Source organism: Porites lutea, chromosome 14 (genome assembly GCF_958299795.1).
Source record: "Porites lutea chromosome 14, jaPorLute2.1, whole genome shotgun sequence".
Classification (NCBI taxonomy): Eukaryota; Metazoa; Cnidaria; class Anthozoa; order Scleractinia; family Poritidae; genus Porites; species Porites lutea.
In genome coordinates, this window is record NC_133214.1 from 14386170 (window position 1) to 14407933 (window position 21764).

The 21764-nt window shown below is 38.7% G+C and overlaps 2 protein-coding genes across 3 annotated transcripts in view; one reads left to right on the plus strand and one right to left on the minus strand.

The window, feature by feature from the left end:
- LOC140924127 (U4/U6.U5 tri-snRNP-associated protein 1-like) overlaps positions 1 to 21764 on the minus strand; it is a 55852-nt gene that overhangs the window by 19508 nt on the left and 14580 nt on the right. Inside the window, exons 1-7 of one of the 2 annotated variants that reach the window (XM_073374145.1) lie at positions 7753 to 8107; positions 7565 to 7628; positions 6145 to 6209; positions 4944 to 5017; positions 2601 to 2656; positions 1650 to 1758; positions 842 to 931 (exon numbers count right to left, since the gene is read on the minus strand). In XM_073374145.1, the coding sequence (XP_073230246.1) occupies positions 842 to 931; positions 1650 to 1758; positions 2601 to 2656; positions 4944 to 5017; positions 6145 to 6209; positions 7565 to 7628; positions 7753 to 8029 (735 nt within the window). In that variant the 5' untranslated portion in view covers positions 8030 to 8107. Of the gene's footprint in view, positions 1 to 841; positions 932 to 1649; positions 1759 to 2600; positions 2657 to 4943; positions 5018 to 6144; positions 6210 to 7564; positions 7629 to 7752; positions 8108 to 21764 lie in introns of those variants that run through there. The other variant, XM_073374146.1, reaches the window with a different exon arrangement.
- Positions 13512 to 21764, plus strand: part of LOC140924126 (uncharacterized) — a 21236-nt gene continuing 12983 nt past the window's right edge. The window contains exons 1-5 of the mRNA XM_073374144.1: positions 13512 to 13583; positions 15821 to 15914; positions 16615 to 17136; positions 19237 to 19724; positions 20449 to 21190. Of these exons, the coding sequence (XP_073230245.1) occupies positions 13560 to 13583; positions 15821 to 15914; positions 16615 to 17136; positions 19237 to 19724; positions 20449 to 21190 (1870 nt within the window). The 5' untranslated portion in view covers positions 13512 to 13559. The remainder of the gene's footprint in view (positions 13584 to 15820; positions 15915 to 16614; positions 17137 to 19236; positions 19725 to 20448; positions 21191 to 21764) is intronic.

Genomic DNA, 21764 nt, shown 5'->3' on the forward strand with positions numbered 1-21764 from the left:
TGCTGCGAAACCATCCCAAGGGATGGTTTGCTGTGTTAATGACATGGAATCCAGAAGGCGTACTTCTTGTAACCCTAGAATTCTGTTAAATCAGAGACATGCAACTTTCAGCTAATCCTACATTGCAGACACCTTTAAGGCACCAATCAAGAGAAAGATGATTTTTCATCTTTCTCAAGTATTTCCCCGGGTTAAAATTCACCATCTCATTTCTATCATAGCACCAATCACCTTTCTGATGACTTTACTATCTCCCCCTAGGTCTCACGATGTCCTTTCCCAATCAGCAGGATGTAGTGCAACCTTTCAAACCATATTCTGTGTACACGTACATGTACATATTTCAAAAATAATGAGGTTTACAGGTGCAAGAAAATGTATTCAATGTTCTCAACGCATAGCCCAAAAGAAAAATTCTAATGATGCTGACAGTTTCGACGAATGACAGCCATCTTTATCAAAACTAAAAACGTCACAGGTGTCGGTAGCCCTAAATAGGCTTCTGAAGGTGTTAAAGATGGCTGTCAGCATTTTCATTCAGGCTATACTTTAAGAACATTTGAATAGATAATTATTTGAACTTACTAGCCTAATGAATTTGTTCAAAAGGTGCAAGGAAAATAGGCTCTAAATGAATTCTTGATCTCTCTTATTTATACATGACAGGTAAACATCATTGAGATTCATAAAAGGAGAGTTGAGCAGTTTGATCAGAAATCACGTATGACAAGTTTTTTCCAAGTACGCCCTCAACTGCCGCTCTACATACACTTTTGATGATAATAATAATAATGTGAGTTGTTTATAAAGAATAATTTATTATTGTACTGAATATCCTTACTTGTCTTGTTGGCCTAGCAAGAGATCCAAATTCCTCCTCTACCAGGTCACTTATCCCAAACTCCTCATCCATTTCTGCCAGTAATTTAGCCTAAAAGAGAAAAAATAATTTTATTTAATTATGTTGAAAAGTCAACAACCCTTTCTTACCTACAGTCTTGTTAAACCTGGGCAAGGCTAGTGGGTGCTCTCATAGAAGCTATAGACCACAATGATATTATTATTATTCTTATAGAATTATAATATTATTACATTAATTTTATTTCAGCAAAGTTGCAACATGATGTGCATACTGCTGCTTGTCTCTGAAAAGAGTAGCACTGCTCAATAGACTAGAGAAGACAGCTAACAATATTACATTCATGCACAACAAGGGATTAAACCGATCAATTCCCGGACACTGAGTGGTCTAATCTCTGATCTACCAAGTAAAGAGAGGCTTATAGAGGGTTACCGTATTTACTATAGCCTGAGAAAACAGCCACCATTTCATGACGCCACCACTGTTTCCCCTGAAAAATGACATCTGAGAAATGAGCACAGAAATTCCATACTGATGACGTGTCACTACCCAGATCTGGGTAGTGCTTCTGATTGGTTGAAGCAAATTTCCCATGTGGCACAACCAATCAGAAGCACTACCAAGATCTGACAGTGGATCTGAAAATGGGAAGTATTTACATTCTGTCACTGCCACTATGTTTAGCTCTGCCAAATGTAAATGAATTAACCAAATTCAATGGCTTTTTAAGACGACTATCAAAATTGAAGACCTTTTCAAGATTGTATGAACTATGATGGTAACTTACTCGTTTCTCAGCCAGGCTTTTTTCGTTCTCCTTCTTCCTGCTCTTGGCCACCCAAGAAGCAGCAGAATCATCATCATCACTATCTGCTGCACCCAGACTTTTTACTTTACTATACAAGAAAAGATACCAGCCACAGTTTAATGGAACTTTTTGCAAGATAAATTTAATAACAATGACAAAAGAGACAGTATAGATTGTAGTAATGATTTTAATTTACTATTTTGTACAAGTATTTGATCAAGAACCAAGGACATGTTCCACCTACAGCTGTAATGAAGAGATTTTGCAGGGACTACATTAATTTTTGTACTTCCAGCTGGTCTTGGGCATAATTATTTTATATTATAGCTCATAATTTAATATTTTAGGTTAAAATTTTTCAATTAAGGTTGATCATCAATTTCCTTTGTGTCCTAGCCCTAATTTACAGATAATTAAATTATTAGAGCTATGTAGGAGAAAAAGACAACAGTTAACTACAATTCAGCTTTGACCTATAACACCTTGGTGTGCAGATCAAACAGTAAAGCATTGATTGTGCAATAGTAAGTCAAAGGTTCACCTCCACAACAATAATGGACTTTTTTCCCTCTTCACAGATCAATAAAATAATGTCAATACTTTCTACTATGAAAGCTTCTAACAATAAGACAAAGTTTTCTTAAAATCAGCAGGGAAATTGAGAAAGGAGACCAAACAATCATAATTTTTTGTGCAACTACATGTAATGTACATGTACATGAGAATCACATGTGTATACATACTTATTCTCCTGGGGCCGGTTGCTCGAAGCCTGGTTAGCGCTAACCGTTGGTTAAGAGGTATCAAAATGTACAGGTTTCCATGGTATTTAACGCTGGTTAGCACTAACCATGCTTTGAGCAACCCGGGCCTGTAATTTTTGAACAGATTGACATTTAACTACTCTTGAATTCCTATTATTAAACTCACCCTAGTTTCTTGTTTATTCTCCTCTTTTCTCTCATTTCTTCCAGCTTTCTTTTAAACTAAATATTATTGTCATAGTGCATAAAAATACAGAATTAGATTTTACTTGAATGTGTCTAGTTCTTCTTGCATTATGCAGAAACACAAAAAGGGAACATGTACATGAAGATGTATAAACTATGAATTTTGCAGGAAAGATCAATAATTTGACTCTTCTTGTAATTATCAGTTCTCTTCGACAATTCCACACAATAAATGCACAATGTACAAAGCAGAACCAAAAGATGTCAGGCGTAAAATTCATCATGGAGAATCAGTGGTCATACACATGTAGCCTGTAAGCAAACTCTCTCAGTCATGTCTGGGTTCAACAGGAGAAAATGGGAGGGAAAGGGAGAGAAGGAATCATGAATTTAGTTGTATTTTAGAGAATTTGCCTTACTCAAAGTTCAACATGTACCTACATGGATGGGTCTTAACTTTTATATTAATACTTATGGGTACTACAATAGACCTTCCACATTTCTTAAATCGTGGGTACGCGCAAGCGTACCACGAGTTATTGCAGGGACTGAGATATGCAAATGAGTCACTCACTCACTCGTAGTAGACGCACTTCGTAATTATTCGGGTCTGAACTCGAGAGCGCGAAGATCTATCGTTTCCAAAGAAGCAAACGCTCGCCGAAGTTCGGTAGCATCAAATTCCTCGCTGCGAGCGTGCATCGTGCGCTACAGCACGGTTAGGATAGAGGTCTTACCAAATTTAAGACAGGCAGGAATCTTTCAAATTAGTACGATTCAAAAGCCTTTGTGAGTTTGAGCATTACCTTTTTAAAATAACAGCGGAAATCGAGATAAGAAAACATAAGCTAATGTTTTGCGTCCTACTTCGTGGAGGAGTTGTGTTGGCTTTGTATCGCATATGTTCTTTCACTGCCATGAAATGCGTTTACATTGTTTTTTACTGTCACTAGCCTGGTTTCAATTAGCCTTAATTTCATCCCATCGCTTCGAGTCGTTTTTATGGCTTGATCGTTTGCCCCGGTTGTTTGCCAGCGGAAGTTCCATGGAAAAGGCATTAAATTTGAGATTTTTCACTAAATCATGTGACCATCCTGAGTGGCGTAGTGGCTATGTGAGGTCGGGTCAAACTGAAGGTACTGGGTTCAAATCCTGCTAAGGACCTTCTTTAGGTCTTCTTTAGGTTAAACTTACCGAACGGAAGTCAGGTTTAAAAAAAAAAACACTGAAGTGCGAAAGCAAATTCTGCCTTTCGTTACCACGTACCACCCTGCTTTGCAGAACCTTAAAAAAATTTTTATGAGCAAATGGCACTTAATTCAAGAGCAACCACTACTGAGAGAAATATACAACGAGCCTCCCATCATTTCATACAAAAGAGCAAAATCGCTGGGAGATATCCTCGTTAGAGCAAAACTATCACAAGCTTGAGTCGTGTTTGGCCTGTTAAAGTCCACCTCGCAATCGACCCCATGTTGGAATTTGAACCACAAGTCATGTTTCAAGGGTCCTTGGTAGCTACTCTGATTGGTCAATTCGCACCGACCCGTTTTTGGGTCAGTAAAATTGGCGCCAATCAAGTATGAAAATCCATAATAATCTTATCTGAATCGTAATCGTATCTGAGGCGGATCTTTACCAACACCTCAAATGTACATTCACACAATCTTAGAAATTCTGAGTTAAATTATTATGTCGCCAGACCCAAAACTGAGTCTGCAAAAAGGAGCCTACACTACAGAGGATCTGTTCTGTGGAACAAGATTCCCTCAGAGATTAGAAAACTGCCTAGTTTAAATGTTTTTAAAACTTCAATTCATGGGAAAGATTTTTCTAATACACCATGACCCATTGTAACTCTTATTATTCATAATGTAAGTTTTTGTATTTTTAACATTATAGTCAATAGTTCCTTAGTCTTTTAGTCTTAGTATTTTAGTCTAGTTTTAAACACGATTCCTAGGAAGACCATGTAAAATGATACGATTTCGTGTATAAATAAAGGTTGATGATGATGATGATGATGAAAAGTCCTTCGTCCCACGCCATATAAAATCTGACGAAGGACTTTTTGAAAGTCTTCATGCAGGGGCGGATCCAGGATTTTTTTTAGGAGGGGGTGCACTCGTCTCTTGCTCTACTTCAAAATCAATAAACCACACAGTTTTTTTTGTAGAATACCACTTGTATTAGAAAACCGCAGGTCATCTTAGGGGGGGGGTGTGCACCCCCTGCACCCTCCCACTAGATCCGCCCCTGACATGTACGTGTACACATAGTACAACTGTAAGCAAAGTTATTTCAACTAAAACAACAAACTTACATTTTCAGCTTCTTTCTGGTCAGACAAGTTGGCTGCAGGAACATGAACATCTTCTTTAGATGAAGTGGTTTTGCCTGATAATGAGTAGGATTGAAAGAAAAAATTGACTTTAAAGGTTTCAGGATTTACCCTTCCCCTTTAGGCTTCCCCGGTTATTTCAAAATCCCGCTATTTCCAACTTTTTTCCATTTCCCTTGGGACTTTGAAATAGCGGGGTTTGACCGTATTTTGATGGTGAGGTCCAATAGACAAATCCTTGTTTACAGTTTTTGCCTCATTAGCATAAGCTTACAAAATTTACAAAGCTCATAATAACGTTTTGCCACCCAGTAATTTTACAGTTTTTAATTGCTGCTATTTTCTTTGTTAATGATTGGAAAGAGCTGGAACTTGAAAAAACTGCATAAATTAACCAGTTCTTTTAATTTTTGAACCTATTGGTATATCAACCCATTCGCTCCTGGAAATTTTGCCGAAAAATGCATTTAATAACTTTATACTTGCAACAAAATTGACAGAATTAATTGAAGATGTAAGATCGTGTATTTTGCTACAGGTCAAATTTGATTTGAGGTGACCTTTGAATTTTCCTTTAACTACAGGGTTGTAAGTTGATTCTCAATATCTGCAGCTGGTCCTTACTAGTATTCGGCACCACAGATGAAACTAAATCTCTGGCTAAGTCCATCTGCAAGCCAGGGCCCAGTTGTTCAAAGGACGATTAGCACTTAACCCAGGATTAAATTTAACCCGAGTTTCTTTCTCTTGCGTTCAAAAGCATTTTCTCAGATAATTTTCTCTGTTATTTTTGAAGCTTCCAATCAACAACTTGTAGACAAAAGGAATCAAAACTGAAATGCTTTTTAAGTTTTCACAACTGAATTCAAATCTTGCACAAACCCTGGGTTATCTTAACCTTGCTTTGAACAACTCGGCCCAGGAATGAAATCCTTGTTCTAGACCCTTGCCTGTGTATCAGGATTTGAGTAGGTGCAATGATTGGCCTGTTCAAAAAGCCATTGTCAATTTGCCAATCAGGTTTGAAGGATCTTATTGTTGCTTCGCAGACAGTAATAGCCAGGATTAGATCACGTCTGTGCTGACAAAGGAAATTGATAATCAACCTACTCTGTAGGTTAAAAAACTTCAACCTGAAATCAAAATTGACCTGTAACATAGATTGTGCAGAGATGTACTTTACCTTCTGTGTCTGCTGATGAATCAGGGATTTCAAGTGGCTTAAGTCCAAGTTTGATTCTTAATTTACTGAAAAGTATTACCATAAATTGGTCAGTACAGTGGCACGTTGATACAACAAACCAGTAAATACTGTAACAATGTCAAACTCACTGAAACAATTGACATTCTATGCCCCAGTAACAGTAAAACTTAAGAGAACCGGAATATATAGCACTAGTATTAAATAACCAAAGGTTATGGAGTGCAGGTGACAGGGATCGGAGGTCCAAATGCAGTCAAACGCTTTTGCTCCAACACTGTACTTTTAAGTGAATTTCACCTTTGGTCAAAATACATGGTATCAGATTACGAGGGTAGAAGGTCAAAACGTCCATGACCAACTTGCGTTTTATGTATTCCATTCATTCTTAGTGGAATTCCAAACGAATGCTGGCTACAGACATGCAACCATGTAAAATAACAACCTGGAGATTAGGATTATGGGCTCCTTTAGTCGCCCGCACAACTTGGTTACAGTTCAAAACAAGACAAAATACTTGAACAATCAACTGTACATAAACACTACAGAATCTATAGATCACAGAAATGAGGTTACTTTTGTATAAAAAAATATCAATATTCTCCAACCCTAAATGGGGCAAGCAGGGTTTTTCTTACAAAATTTTGAAGATTTTGGGCTCTTTTGCCAATCTGTGATCTACTACAGGGTGCTTTAGCAATGACAATGGCAACAGGCAGGGAAAATGTCACTGTTAAAAACGACTTGCATGTTCTCAAACATTGTCACCATTAATTTAACTCAGACACTTGAAATATCACATGCATGTATATAAAATTTCAATGGCATTAAATTTTTAGGGAGAAAACCTAAGGGAATTTTACATTGTAGGTGTGCATTGACGGCAAATGAGCCTGCACTGCACATGTGGGTTTGTTGTTTTCCTGACTAAAGCTATTCCTTTTTTGATGTTCTTGTTGCCGTCACCCTCATAATTGCTACAGCTCCTTACTGATTGGTGCATGGTGAGACCTTATTATTAACAGATTGGTCCGTTCAATTACATTAATTCAGGTCTGGAAGGGGTCTGGATCACGAATGTAGCTTTTAGCGCCTTGATTCTTGAGCCGCATACATGTAGTAACTGTACTGTATGACCTCCCCTTCTTAGTTATAAAGTATAAAGCATGTTTCCAAACATGGGTTCAAACCTTTCACAAAGTATAAAGCATTAATTAAAAACAGAAATGTCAGGAAACTACAGTGATACTATTGCAATAGTACCTCCACTATCCCAATACTATCAAAATATCCATGTGGCCTATTGCAATACAATAATGAAATTGCAGTAGTTAAAAATAATTAATGTCCCTAATAGTCAGCCCTTAAATGTACACATTCATCAGTATTTTTTGTGGCTTACTTTGTTTCTTCAATACTTAGTGATACTTCTCCACCTTCTTGATGGTTTCGCGACATGTCATTATCTGATAAGAACATTGGAAAACACACTTAAGAACAGCTTGGTAACTAGAATAGCCACGGCACAGATATTTCTCACCAAAAGCATATTAAACATTGAACACGAGTTCTTGTCAAAATTAACCATACCGTTGCTACGATCATCCCGCGTCGATTCCTCCACAGCATACTCATATAAGTCATCATACTCTTCTCTTTTAACCTTTTTCTTCTCTACTCTTTCATCGTCCTCTGCTGGATGACTTCGCTTCTCTTTTGCTCTGTCTTCCCTTCCCCTCCTTTCTTTATCCGAGTCTTTGTCACGATCTTTATTACTATCTCGTTCACGGTGTTTTCGTTCCCTGTCTCTCCTCTTTTCTCGGTCTCTATCCTTGTCTTTTTCTCTGTGTTTCTTTGAGGATCCCATTTTAAATCAAGAGAAGGGCGAAAACCGAACAGAAGGTTCGCTTCCTTGACGTTTAAACATTGGCGGCCATGATGCTGAGTGACCAGGCACTGGAATTTGGCAGCCTGGTCTTAACCTCGACTTCGCCTTAACCTCGTTTTGATCAAGAGGCTCGAGGGAAGTCGGAAGTGATATCGAGCTTGATCCTGGCGATCATGGAGTAATTTGGCTGGAAAGAGCGAAGAAACTTTTATTTTACTCAAGGTAAGAGAAACAACTCGTAGAGTAGTTTCCTGCTGGAAGAGTCACCTTTTTTACGGGAAACGATCCAAGAGTTCTGCATACCAGTAGGCAGGCAGTAGTAGGCCATACCGTCGAATGCGTTTCCTGATATTGGGTCGGTCGGTCGGATTGAAAAGCAAAAAAAACACAAACAAGAAGTCTCGGAATAGTAGGCCCTGGTACCCCAGGACAACGTTAAAAGTTAACATTCACATATTTGGATTAACAAAATGTACAATATACTGTGAAAAATGTTCATGTATCTCTATGCTGTTACTATGCTCATTTTTCAGATTAAAAGAATTATTTCAAGTGAAAAATGGTATAACTACGTCGCTTTTTTTTTTTTTTTTTGAAAATGCCAAAAATTTGGGTCGGTCGGACGATGGTAAAAGGAGGAAAAAAAGAGGATGGCCTTAGTCTCCTAGCCTGCGAAAACATCCGTTTCTCCTCGCTCTTCGCCGCTGGGAACGTTTCGCGCGGAGGAACGTCGGCGACTCAGCGACAGAAATTCCATACTGATGGCGCAAATCAATGTTTACATAATAAATCCGGTAGTCATGGGGTTCCAAATATAAATTTGTCTAATTTTACGTGTCTTCTGGTTGATTTTGGTAAAGTGTAATGTGCTCATCTGCCAACGAGCTCCGGCAAAACTCAAATGCTTCTTCTAGAGAAGACCATATTCCACAAATATTGACTGTTTTGTTAGAGATTCTTCACGTTTACATTTGACCTTTGTGGCCATTTGTCTTTTGTCTGTCATTTGTAATCAATAGCTAAAACAATGTAACTACTTCTGTCGACCAATCAGCACTTCTGACTGGATTCTGGACAGATCTTACGTCATCAGTATGGAATTTCTGTCGCTGAGTCGCAGACGTTCCTCCACGCAAAACGTCCCTAGCGACGAAGAGCGAGGAGAAACGGATGTTTTTTGCAGGTTATTAGTCTCCTGTCTGCAGAGTGTGGGAGAATATGGCAGAACTCGACGAGATCTCACTCGCGCATGAGGGAGTCAGTAGAATAGGGAAGAGATAAAGGCCCTCTCATGGGGGTACGTATGTGTCCTTAGCCTGAATTTTCATGTATTGATGAGGAAGCTAGCCTGCGTAGCGCCCTTTTCTTTCTTGTGCCCGCTACTTCCAAGTGACTGCTATGCAGGCTAGGAGGTTTAAAGCTAAGCTGAAGAAATATTTCTGTCCTTCCTTTCCAGAAAATAAAATCCATTACAGTATGGATCATATGCACATTCGTTTCAAATTTTAAAACATACCTTTAAATACAGACTTTAATTTTGATAAGTTTCTTCCTCTGCAACCACTTTCTGACAAATTCCTTCATTTTTCCTTAAAAATATGTAGTCCTGAAGTCTGCAGCCGTTTTGAAGCCACGCGAGAAATAACAGTACTTCACAAAATCAAAGAGAAGATATTTTTTTATTTGACCCACCCCCTAACCCCAGGACAGGACTGCTTCAAACAATTCCCCACCCTAGGCCCAAAGGGCAGGACTTGTCTCGGGGGTTGCCCAGGGGGGATGGTAAGAAGTAAAATTTGTTATTGTTTGTTTGTTTTTCCTTTTGCTCTGTAAAATGAAAACTTCAAAATTAATAAAAAATAATAAATTACAAAAAAAACAAGTAAAATTGAACTATGCATAAAGCAAGGTAATATTTTAATAAACACCTATTATTCATTCAAAATATTTCCCTAATTCTGATTGGCTAAAAGCGCATGCATAATTCACCATAACCAGTTACTGATCACCAAATTTGGAAGAATTTTGTGTTTAACGGGGAAATGACGTTAAAAATGCAGCCCGCTACAGGTTAATAAACCGTTAACTGAGAAGACCTGGAGACAAGGTTGAGTTGTTTTGGTTGTGAAAGCAAAAATGGTGGACATTTCACTCGCTTCAAGAGTAAGAACTACAGCTGGAACTAGGCGAAGGTGGGTGTTATCCACCTCGGCCTTCTGCTTAATTCTTCATATCCTACTCAGCCTTATTCATTAATTGCATGCTAATTATTCCCCCCGCCCCTCCCACAAATCTTGATCAGGAAAAAATAGAGTTTCACGTACTGTTTGTAGACTCTACAGATTTTTTTTCATGAGTCTCCCAATTTACCTTTAATCATTGGTTGGCAGGTCTGCTTTCGCAGTGTCAACCCACCTTTTTGTTATTTGTTAAACATAAACAAGCCCGTTAGCAGGGAGCAAGGGTGGCGCGGTGGTGAGAGCACTCGCCTCCTACCAATGTGGCCCAGGTTCAAATCCTGGCGTCGACACCATATGTGGGTTGAGTTTGTTGTTGGTTATCTCCCAATGCCTCGAGAGGTTTTTCTCCGGGTACTCCGGTTTTCCCCTCTCCTCAAAAACCAACTTTCCAAATTCCAATTCGACCAGGAATCAGACGAAGAACCACTATGTGGATGTGCTACCTGCAAATAGTTATTTATTTATTTATTTATTTATTTTATTCATTTCATCTGTCTGGCTGTTCATACAAAGATCTTTGTGTAGTGCCAGGACTGACAAACCCTTCATTCCATTAGTTTTGTGGAGATGGGAAGGGAAAATGGAGAGTACTCCTGTTAACACCCCGGGTTAAGAATAGTTTGTGCTGTGAATGTTCTCAAACTCTGACTGACTAAATTGGTACACTTTTTAGGCCCAAATGTTAAAAAGGCCAAACTATTTTAGTAAGTTAAAACTAACAAACAGAATTTTTTGCCAGGGGCATCAGTTGTCTCAAACAGTGAGAGTATTGAAATGTAGCATTTTGACTATTTACAGCTGTATCATTCTCACAACAAAAAGAAACATAATGACTATCTTGAAATCAATAAGTTCTTTAGACATTCTTGTCACTGATTACTTAAATATACATGTAAGTTTAGGGTTTTAGTTACATCTGTGTATTCCTCACCTTCAGTTGACTGTTGACCGAAAATTAATGATGAACCTTGTAGGTATTGCAGATTCATCAAAGCATGCACTTCAAGTGCTGAAAAAGCTGAAAACTATTGTCTTGCAGCCACCCTTCAACAAATACACTATTTATTATACATGATTGTTTTTGATTTCTAAGTGTGTCTCTCTTCTGAAACATTACTTTCAGCTGGCTTAGAGTTTATCCTTTACTGGAATACCAGGCTGAGAAAACCAACGGGTCCATTATACAACAGTGATGCCATGGTATAATGTGATAATAAAAGGTAAGCAAAGACATAATTGGGCTACACAATGTTTTTTTTGCAGGATGCAACTAGTGTATGTAAATTAATTTTTTTGTTCTTGTTGAGAGTTGTTGGCTGGTAATTGATTAGAGAACTCTTCTTATAACTAACTGTTAATTTTTTGAAATTAACGTTAAGTGGCACAGAATTGAATGGCTCCACATACCAGTCTTGTGTCCCTATTTCGAGGTAGTATAGACCATTACGGTTTTTTTGTCAGTTATGATCTTGCAGCATATGGGTGAAAGCAGCAAATACTCGGGGGGGGGGGGGGGGGGGGGTACTGCCATATATGGGCTATATAGGTATCTGCTGCTTTGAAGGGTATGGTTTTCAGGCAGTTTAGTCTGGAATTGCCAAGGGTACAAATCCTGTAAGTTTTATTGGGTGAAGATGAATCCGATAAGTGTTGGGCAAGGATGAATTCTAGAAGTTCTTGCATGAGAGCAAAACACTCCTCTTGGTCACGCGAGTACAGATGCTTACTATGAGTTGCTTAAGACAATGCCAGACCTTTTCAAGTGATAAGATAAAAACATCTGATTTCATTAGTCCATGCAACCACAGCAATGCCCTCAAGGATTACAAAAGGTTTTTTTTTACTATGCAGAAAGAGCATAGAAAATAGTGGTGCACAGATGTGAGTTCAAGCATAAGGTGCAGTGTAGTTGGCGTTTTAAAGCTGTTTAAGAATAGACTCTCTCAAAGGTGTGTTTGCCTTCTTACCTACTCTGGATACAGAAATTCATGATATTTCAACTCTTAATTGCTGAAGATTTGGACATTTCTGCATGATTAAGATTTTATGTATCTTAGAGCTGTGTAGTCTGTTCCAGGCTCTCAGAGCTGAGCAGGGATGATGCGTAAGTGAAAGGCACACGGAAATGTAAGTGTGATGTGTTTTTCCTGCTCCCATCTCTTCCCACTGTCTCCACGATCTGAACACCTGGAACACGCTAGGGCTGCATGCAGGGCATTGGTAGTAATGTACACACGCTATGGACTTTTCTCTGGAGTTATCACAACACTACTGTCTCATAAACTTTGTCATTTTTGTTCTTGAGGATAGACCATATTAAAAATATGAAAAGAGTAACCCTAGCCTCTCAGTGAAGGTGAAGCTGAGATTGACCTTGTTTTGATACAAACTTCTTTCCTTTTCTTATGAAAATCATGCTAAAAAAATTCAAGTTAGCATAAGAATATAACATGGATTAACATAATAAAGAAGGAAGGGCTGAATTAAAACAAGGTCAACTCCATATCTTTGACATGTTGTGCAAAAACTGGTTTGGTGAGGTTAACATTGAAGTGAGGTTTGAAGTGTTTATTATACCTGTTTTCTGTTGCAAAAGAAAAATGTCTACAAGAATCAATTTGCTTTGAGTACAAAAAATAGTCAGTCCCTCTCTTCCAGACAGAACTAAAGAGTTAATTTAAAATAGGCTCTCAATTACAGACCGGTTCAATGGAGGCTGTAACAAATTAATTATTAGCCTTAAACTGGATACTGAAGATTGTGTTGTGTAACAGTTGTTCGTTCTCTGCTTTTCATTTTGATTTCTCAGGTGGCAAAGGTGTGGGAAAGTCCAGCTTAGTTCGAAGATTTCTTGTAGGAGAATTTGGTGAAGATTACCATGGAGGAAGTCAAAGTAAGACGCTTTTTTTCTACTTTTTCTGAGCTATTAGATAATCATGAAGTGTTTCTGTGTTAACATAATTTTGCTGCTTCACTCATACAGTTTATTCCTTCTACCTTTAGTTTTTTGGGAAAAGGCTTCACTTCCATGTGTGGACAACGACAATAACCATGGACTCATTGTATGGGATGGTGATCCTCAAACAGTCGATTTCCCTGACGTTGAACTTGATGAAGGTGTGATTGGTGAGGCAGTTGTTGTCGTATATGATATAACAAACCCAAGTTCATTTGATGAGGCAAAGCGTCATGTACTAAAGCACTGGTTGCTGAGACATGGTGAGAGCTGTCATGTTGTGGGTCTTGTAGGAAGTAAAGCAGATCTTTGGATGCACAGAAAGATAAAATATGAGGTATTAAGCTGTTATAATTATATTCATGTTAAACGTCCATGGAACTGATTACACTTCTGTTTATAGACCTCAAAAAGTGCACTTTTTTCTTCTTTGGTTTAGTTTAGAGTATAGCGTAGTGTTTTTTTTTTTTTTTTTCTTGAACCTGAACACACGTAGTTCAAATAAATTTTATATTCCTTTCAGCCGTACCAACATAAGAAAGTTTTCTGTTTTTTATCAAGGTCCTGTTTTCTTTAATAAGCTGAAAGCTTTCATTTGTGATGCCCCCTCCTTATATTCCTTCCAGTCCAGAGTTAAAAACTTTCTTCTCTCCTGTTATTGAATTCTTAACTTAAATTAGTCTTTGTTTAGTTTTTCGTTACTATATGTATTGTTAATGTACTACTGTCCGCGAATTTTCACTTTACTTATTTCTTTGTGACTGGGCAGCCCAGGCTTCATAAACCTTCTGGTTTCTTCTGGGCTCCCTTGCCAACTTACAATTCTTATACGTATTCTTGTATTGTAATTTATTTTTGGCTAAATAAAACTCAGGGGCACCCAACGAGGATATAGTTCAAAACCACTTTACATAGCATTGTTGAACGTATTTTAGTATTTAAACGGTAGATAAAGGCATATTTTTATCCCCTAAAAACTTTTCATCTGTTCGGATTTCCTAGCTGAAAGTCTAGTGGTCCGAAAATTATAGGGATCAAAACTTACCTTTTCGAAAATTTCAGCCAGGAAAAGGGTCCTGAAAATTCTAGGTAACCTTTTTTAGGGTAAATATCCGTTTAAAATGGGTAATTATACCATTTTGTAGATGTTCGAAAATCCTAGGAGAGGCACGCAAGCAAGAAATTTTACAACAAATGTTCCGAAAATTCTAGTTCTCAAATCGTCTTCCGAACAGATATTTTCCCGAAAATTGCCGTTGGGTGCCCCTGAAAACTTAACTGAACTGAACTGAAGATAACGAAGGTCGATATTTCTTGCATTATTGCATGTGATTCGAATCTGCAACGCTAAGAAAAAAAAAAAAATGATCACTCGAAATCATTGATTCAAAAGCTCCCTTACCTTTAGTTCATAGCCACTCTGTGTCCTACGGCCGGTTTAAACGCCGTTTAGTCGACTTTCTTTCCATAATTCCTCGCCAGAACGACCAGCGGAGCAATCGCCACAAAATTTGAAGAAGAGATCATTAGTTTGAAGAATTTATGCACTCACGTGGACATAAGACCACTGTTTCTGTAAAGATGAACTCATATTATATTATAAGGGGCGCTTGTTAACAAAACCACATTTGAAGGGGGCGCTTATTCGCAAGGGGGGGTGCTTGTTGGAAGGAGGGCGCTAAATCGAATAGTTACGGTAATCACGGTTTTGGAGGCCATCTTGACGGATAAGCAACCGCATGGAAATATACAGTGTTTTGTGTAATTTTTTTCCTTCTTGCCAACTAAACTTTCCCAGGAAAAATTGAGGACAAATGTCTGGAAAATCTAAAGTAAGCGACCGGACAAATTTAGGCACAGGTGCGGCCCCCATTAATTGTTAGTACAATCCTTTGCTGTGAAGCTTAAGTTTACAATTCTTCTTTCTTAAAAACAACCATTTTATTAAAATTATCCAACATTAGATTCCCTGACAAGACCCTTCATCTGTCAAGATGGCTTTCAAAACCGTCATAAGATCTATAGTAAACGACAGTACAAAAATTGAATTTTCAACATTTCAAAACAACCGAGCATTCTTTGCCTCTGCTTCTTTGTCAGTTTTAATAACATACACAATATTCTGTAAATTCCGTCTTTTAGGATATTCCGTATATTCCGTCTTTTAGAATATTCCATGTATTCCGCCATTCCGTTCCATCGTTCCGTCAGTCCACCATTCCTCCCAATAGGGTCACTCCTATTTTTGTCGTTTCGCGATAATAATTGTAATTTTCGTAAATGTCGGAGCTATCTTCAGTCCTTCAAATATCTGTTCAGAGTACACATTTTTTGTAGACATACTAAAGTAGAACTGCATGACACTTTTCTCAAGGGCGACTATGCGCACCTAATCTCGCGGCCACTCAGCCTATTTTGTTTGAGGCATATTCCAAATTTCGCGCGGCATTTTTTTGTTCCAAACTTTTCTTTTCCCGGATTGCTTTCAAAGAATTAGAGAAAAAATAATCAAAGTGCGACCTCTGTGCTTCTGTTTGGCAGCAATACCTGTCTTCTTTTGTTGTTTTTCTGAAGGATGCTCAGCGTTTTGCCCAGGGGCATGGTATCCCTTTCATGGAAGTGTCAGCATTTACAGGCATGAACGTGGATAATTTGTTCTCCAAAATAGGTACGTTTACCTTGAATGTGCTAATAGACATGCGTTATTGACCAAACGTGAGGTCAAGATGGTTGGATATTGGCCAAGTTCTTTTTGTCTCGATCAATAAAAACACACAAAAAACGAGGCCAATATTCGGCCATCTTGACCGAACAAGCTTGGTCAATAAAGGATTTATAGAGTACTAAAGTGTGACGTCATAAAAATGAAATTTCTGAAATTATGGGATTTGTCAGGATATTCTGAAAGAACAATGTCCAAGAGGCCTACTTGCCAAAAATGAGCATTTGGGGGCAAATTGTCTCTGAGATCGTAGCCCAGTTACACTCAGAAAACTCCATACAAACCCTTCTAATTTTTTTTTGGGTCGACCCTCGACGTGCTGCATTGTAGCTGGAGGTTCAGGTAAATATTCATTCTGAGTCAATAAAGTTGAAGGAAGTGCTTAAATATGAACTTTCAATTTATTTTCAGATGACTGAATAGGCTTTGTTCAATTATTCCACCTGAACTTGTATACAGTGGTCTCTCTAATACGCAGCCTTTACTGAGATTTTTTTTAGATTGATTTGCCGACATTTTTTTTTTTTTTTAGGGGGTTGAGGGAGGTGTTTCGATGAGTTGCGCTTTAGTTATTAAGAATCTTTTACGGGCTGCAACACTTGCTAGTTATAGTAATTTTTTACACCAATTTGTTTCCTTTTTCTAGGTTTGATGATACAAAGCCGTGTTCTGTTGGAAGAGAATACCGCTGCATTTAGCATAGGCGTGGATGAGCTGGACATATTGAGGAGGAGAGAGGCACTTGCAAGATTAGCAAAGGTGCAAGAAATTGACCTTTCGTACCAAAGGAGGTATTTTCTTTTTATTTATAATGTAATGCCGGGCATAAAATCATTGGATCCTCGCACCTTCTGCTTGTTCACGCTTTTCAAGTTGGATTTAAGCCACAATCAGCTATACAAACTCCCTGAAGCAATTGGTTCTCTACTTTCCCTGACCCACTTGTTCCTTAATGACAATCGCTTGTCATCACAGCTTGACTTTATAAGACCACTGGTAAACCTGCAAGAGCTGGACTTGAGGAATAACGAATTAAACGACTTTTCATTGGATATCACCAAGCTGAGTTGTCTTCGAAGGCTAAGTGTTCAAGGAAATCCTCTAAACGATGATGAAACAAGAAAACTGATGAAGCTCGCCCATAATGGGAGATGGATAGATATTGCAGGTGAATGTAAAATCCTTTAGTAGAAATTTGGTAAAGTTGTGGACTACCATACATTAAAACGTCTTCACAACGGCCCTCTTGGGTTATTGGAAGGTCGTCCGTGATGTAATGTAACACCAGGTTTACATTTGGAAAGGATACAATAGTTTTAGCTTTAAAAACTCATGCTTCAGCGATGCTTGGTGGTTAGGGCATTATTAATACGTTAGAAAATCAATACATATGCATTATTGACCAAGTTCAAGATGACCGGATAAGCCAAGTTCCTTTTTGCGTCATTATGGACCGAGATAAAGTCCAGGTCGATATAAATGCAAAACAGAACCATGCCAAAGCTTTTAGCCATCTTGACCGAACAAGCTTGGTCAAGCTTGGCCGGGAAAGGAAATACGTAGCCATTGCTAAAAGTTAGTTGTTTTTAGAAGTTTGACTGGAAGGGGTTAATGCAGTTATGCTCGCTGTATTAGAAGATGACATTTCTTTGTTCAAAGAGCTTTTTGTCCCGGGGAGTACTTTAGAACGCTTTGGGTTGGGATGTGCTACTAGGACCCTGGGATCCTTAACCTCTACAAGAGCTAGTAAAGTGAATTTTGCTACCATATACTAGACTGAACGCCCGAAATCCCCCTATCCTAGAGTAGCTGTTTTCCAAAAACTACTGAGGGCACTAGCACAGTCCAGCCAAAACAAAACCAATTTGATTTTTTTATATTTTTGAGCGGCAATTCCCGGTTTCCCTAGTCTAGACTAAAATCTTCAACCAATTGATCAGTTTCCTGGAAAATGATACCCTATTCTAGACCCAAACTCTCTGATTTATATACCCTATCCTGGAGTAAACTGCTTTAAAACCATACCCTTCACAGAGGCACACATCTATATAGCCCATATATGGCAGAACACCCCCAAGCTTTTTGCCCGAGAAGAACTGAATCAAGACTACTTATTCACCATAACTACAATGTTCAGCCTGTCGCGATTATTTTGCGTTTTTGTCTGGTTTATATGTCTAGTGAAAAGGTTATAGGCGTTTGTCTGTACTATCGAATATAATGGTCTCTCCGATTAATGCCGTTTGTATTTGTTGTTTATACTTAGGGTCTGTTTACATGGAGGTGTGAGGTAACATGTGACGGGTCACCCCACATATCATGTAAAACATGATCTAATTAAAATAAGTGATTATATGGACAGGCGGGTTACCTTGGATCCCCCACCTCCATTTTAACAGGCCCTTAGACTAGTAATAACCAAAGGTTACGGAGTATTCTCTATTTTCCAATTGCCCATAATACACTCTGTTTGCCCCCCAAATTCTGCATAAACCATTGTTTTTAAATGCTCCTGGGAGTATTGCATTTTCCCAAGATCATTTTAAGACAATAAGTTATGCAAAAATTGGGGGGCAAACAGAGTGTATTATGGGCAATTGGAAAATAGTCAATGGGCGAAAACGATCGAAAGTCAAAACGTTTCCGCTCAAATGCTGTGTTTGGCGTAACTTTCACGTGATAGATGATCAAAACACGCGTGATACCATTACAAGTGCCAAGGTCCGAACGCGCGTGATCACAGATTGCCTTCGATGAATTCCATTCATTCTTAGTTGAAGTCCACACGAAGCTGGTCACACACGCGCGGAGCATGCGTAATAGCCACCTGGAGATTAGGATTGCTGGGCCCTCCTGTCGCACGCAATTAACAGATTTAAAAACCTCCTCCCAAAACAAGAATAAACAAATTATAAATTAGCTTCTCCGTCACGACTTCGAAGAAAATATTTGCTTGGCGCGGCTGACACATAGCTTTCCCACATGCAGTTTCAGTGTGCACTATCTGGTCAGTTTTGTTCCTTGGTATGTGGCAAGTACGCTTGAGTTGGGAGGTATGAAATGATAATTGGGTTAATAGTTAAGTAGTATCACGATGTTTAAAGTCTCGTTTCTGCTAAGTTCGTTTCTACACTATAATGACCTCTAATCTCGTAAATCGTGAGTTAAGAAATGCCAATTTTTCTTTTAAAACTTTGACATTTAAAACTGTTACTTGTATTAAAACTGCTAAATAATATTTGCATTGCATTTTATTATATTGTCGCAGAAGTTCCAAAAGAAATTCTGTTCAAAGGACAACGTACAATGCTGATGTATCAAAAGACCCTAAGAGATGGCTTTGTAAATGTTTACAGGGGTCGCATTTTTCTGATCGGTCAGGATCGTGCTGGGAAAACTAGCCTAAAAAAGTCACTGCTGGGTGTGCCATTTGACCCAAAAGAAGAAAGCACTGAAGGAATTGACCCTTCAAAGTGTGATATTGATGTTAATCGAGTTCAAAACTGGCGTTTCGACAGCAAAAATACGATTTTGTCTGAAGTTTCTGAGCAAATTTCAAGGTCGTTGGCCTTGGAACTCTTTCCTTCTGAAGCCTCTAAGCAAATTTCAAGGTCGTTAGCAGTGGAACACTTTCCTTCAAGTCCTGGAATAGCACGTGATGGTTCAGCGTTGAGGTTGAATGGAGCATCATCTAGACAAGGATCCAGAGAAAAAGAAATGATAGCCTCAAATGTCTTCTACGTGAAACTTGCAAAGGTTAGTAGTCTTTCAAAACCTAAACCTGTCTCAAAATCATGTTGAAGACTGAACTGCATTTAATGCATGTATGTGCTGTGATGTCGCGGATGAGGGACTTCATGTATGTCAATTGTTTAATAAAGTTTGTGTGTATAACAGAAAAAAATATATATATTGTAGCTATCTCAAAGTGCCAATGAGGGGAAACGAATCGGATGAACAACTCTGCTCTGACTGTTGAATCCGCACAATTACAATCTTGCCAAGACATGATAAAGTTGCGAACCAAATGTCGCGTTCTGATTGGTTCTTCTGTGTGACCTTTGTTACCTTAGCTTACCTTACACATCAGTCGAAGTTTTTCCCGCCTGAACAGTTCCTCGCGCATCGCCTTTAAAATTTATATTATTTGTGCCCGATGTATTTTTGTCAAAAAAAACACCATAGCCTGGGACCAGGCGCAGCCCTATCCCCCTCCCCAGACCACCGCTGGGCTCACTTTGCTCGCCTATATTTTTTCCTATTTGACCCCGTTTTTGCCTTTTCCCCCACTGTGGAGCCTGGTCCCAGGCTAAAAAAAAAAACGAAGCACCGAAGTATCGGGCACAATAAATATAGATATTTTTAAAATGTTGTTTCGGATCCCTGTGATGATCAGTCTGCTGTTATTTCTTCAATTCCTTCAAGAGCTTCCCGGCAAAATTGTAAACATGTCTCGTTTAAACAAACAAATTATTCGTAGGTTAACGAAACTGAATATTGTTCCAAGGAAGCAATAGCACACAGTTCAACAAGACAGGTTAAAAGTGGGGGTTCCCTAGTGACTGGTGATGATGATGATGATGATGATGATGATGATGATGATCAAACTACAGTTACAGTTCCTGCTGAGGTTACCAAATATACTACGGAGTATTTAAAGCAGTTATTTCTACATGATCAACAAACTGTCCATGATAACAACAGAGGGGATCCCATTGTAACCTTAGAGTTATGGGATTTTGCAGGACAGCACCTTTACTATGCTTCCCATCCTGTCTTTTTCTCACCACGAGGAGTGTATGTTCTTGTTCACAACCTGAGCACGCCACTTGATGCCCTGGCTGAACCCTGTGTTAGACAGGGACTTCATGATATTTTTTTAGAAAACCCTAATGGTGAAACAAACATGGAGAATTTACTGTCATGGCTTGTTACGGTTCATGGTATCAGACCAACAGGCGGAGAATGTGTTGGCAACACCGAAAGAGAAGACCTGCCTTACCTTCGGCCTCCAGTTTTCATTGTTGGGACACATGCGGACAAGCCAGTTGAGGACATTAACGTAATTACATCACAGATACAGCGGGGAATTTCTGGTAAGGAATATGAGAAGCATGTGATCAGGCCATTCTTCAATGTTGACAACACGAAGGGCAACAGATCTATGATAAGACGAATGAGGGAGTTTCTTGAGAAGCGCCTTAAAAAAGGCCATCAACCAGGTATAGTCTTTATATGTACAGGTAGAGTAACAATGCCTCAGTGAACTTTAGGCCCAAAAAGGACATCCTGGAATTTAAATAAAGCTTTTTCATAAGCACTCCCACGCTTATCCCGCCAGCTACGCAGGCTAGTAAATGTGAAAATTAAAGAGATGAGTATAGCAGATATTCCTTCTGTCAGAGATTTTGTTTTCTTGATGAAATGTGACTACTGTCAAAAGCCAAGTGTACGCCTTTCGCAAAGTTAGGGGTTGTTTACATTAGAAGACATTGCACCGGCGCGAGTTTCATACCGGGATGACTTTTTGATTTCGTATCACGTTTACATGATGACTCAGGGGCACCCAACGAGGATATAGTTCAAACCACTTAACATAGCATTGTTGAACGTCTTTTAGTATCTAAACGGTAGATATAGGCATATTTGTATCCCCTAAAAATGTTTCATCTGTTCGGATTTCGTAGCTGAAAGTCTAGTGATCCGAAAATTATAGGGATAAAAACTTACCTTCTCGAAAATTTCAGCCAGGAAAAGGCTCCCGAAAATTCTAGGTGGCCTTTTTAGGGTCAAAAT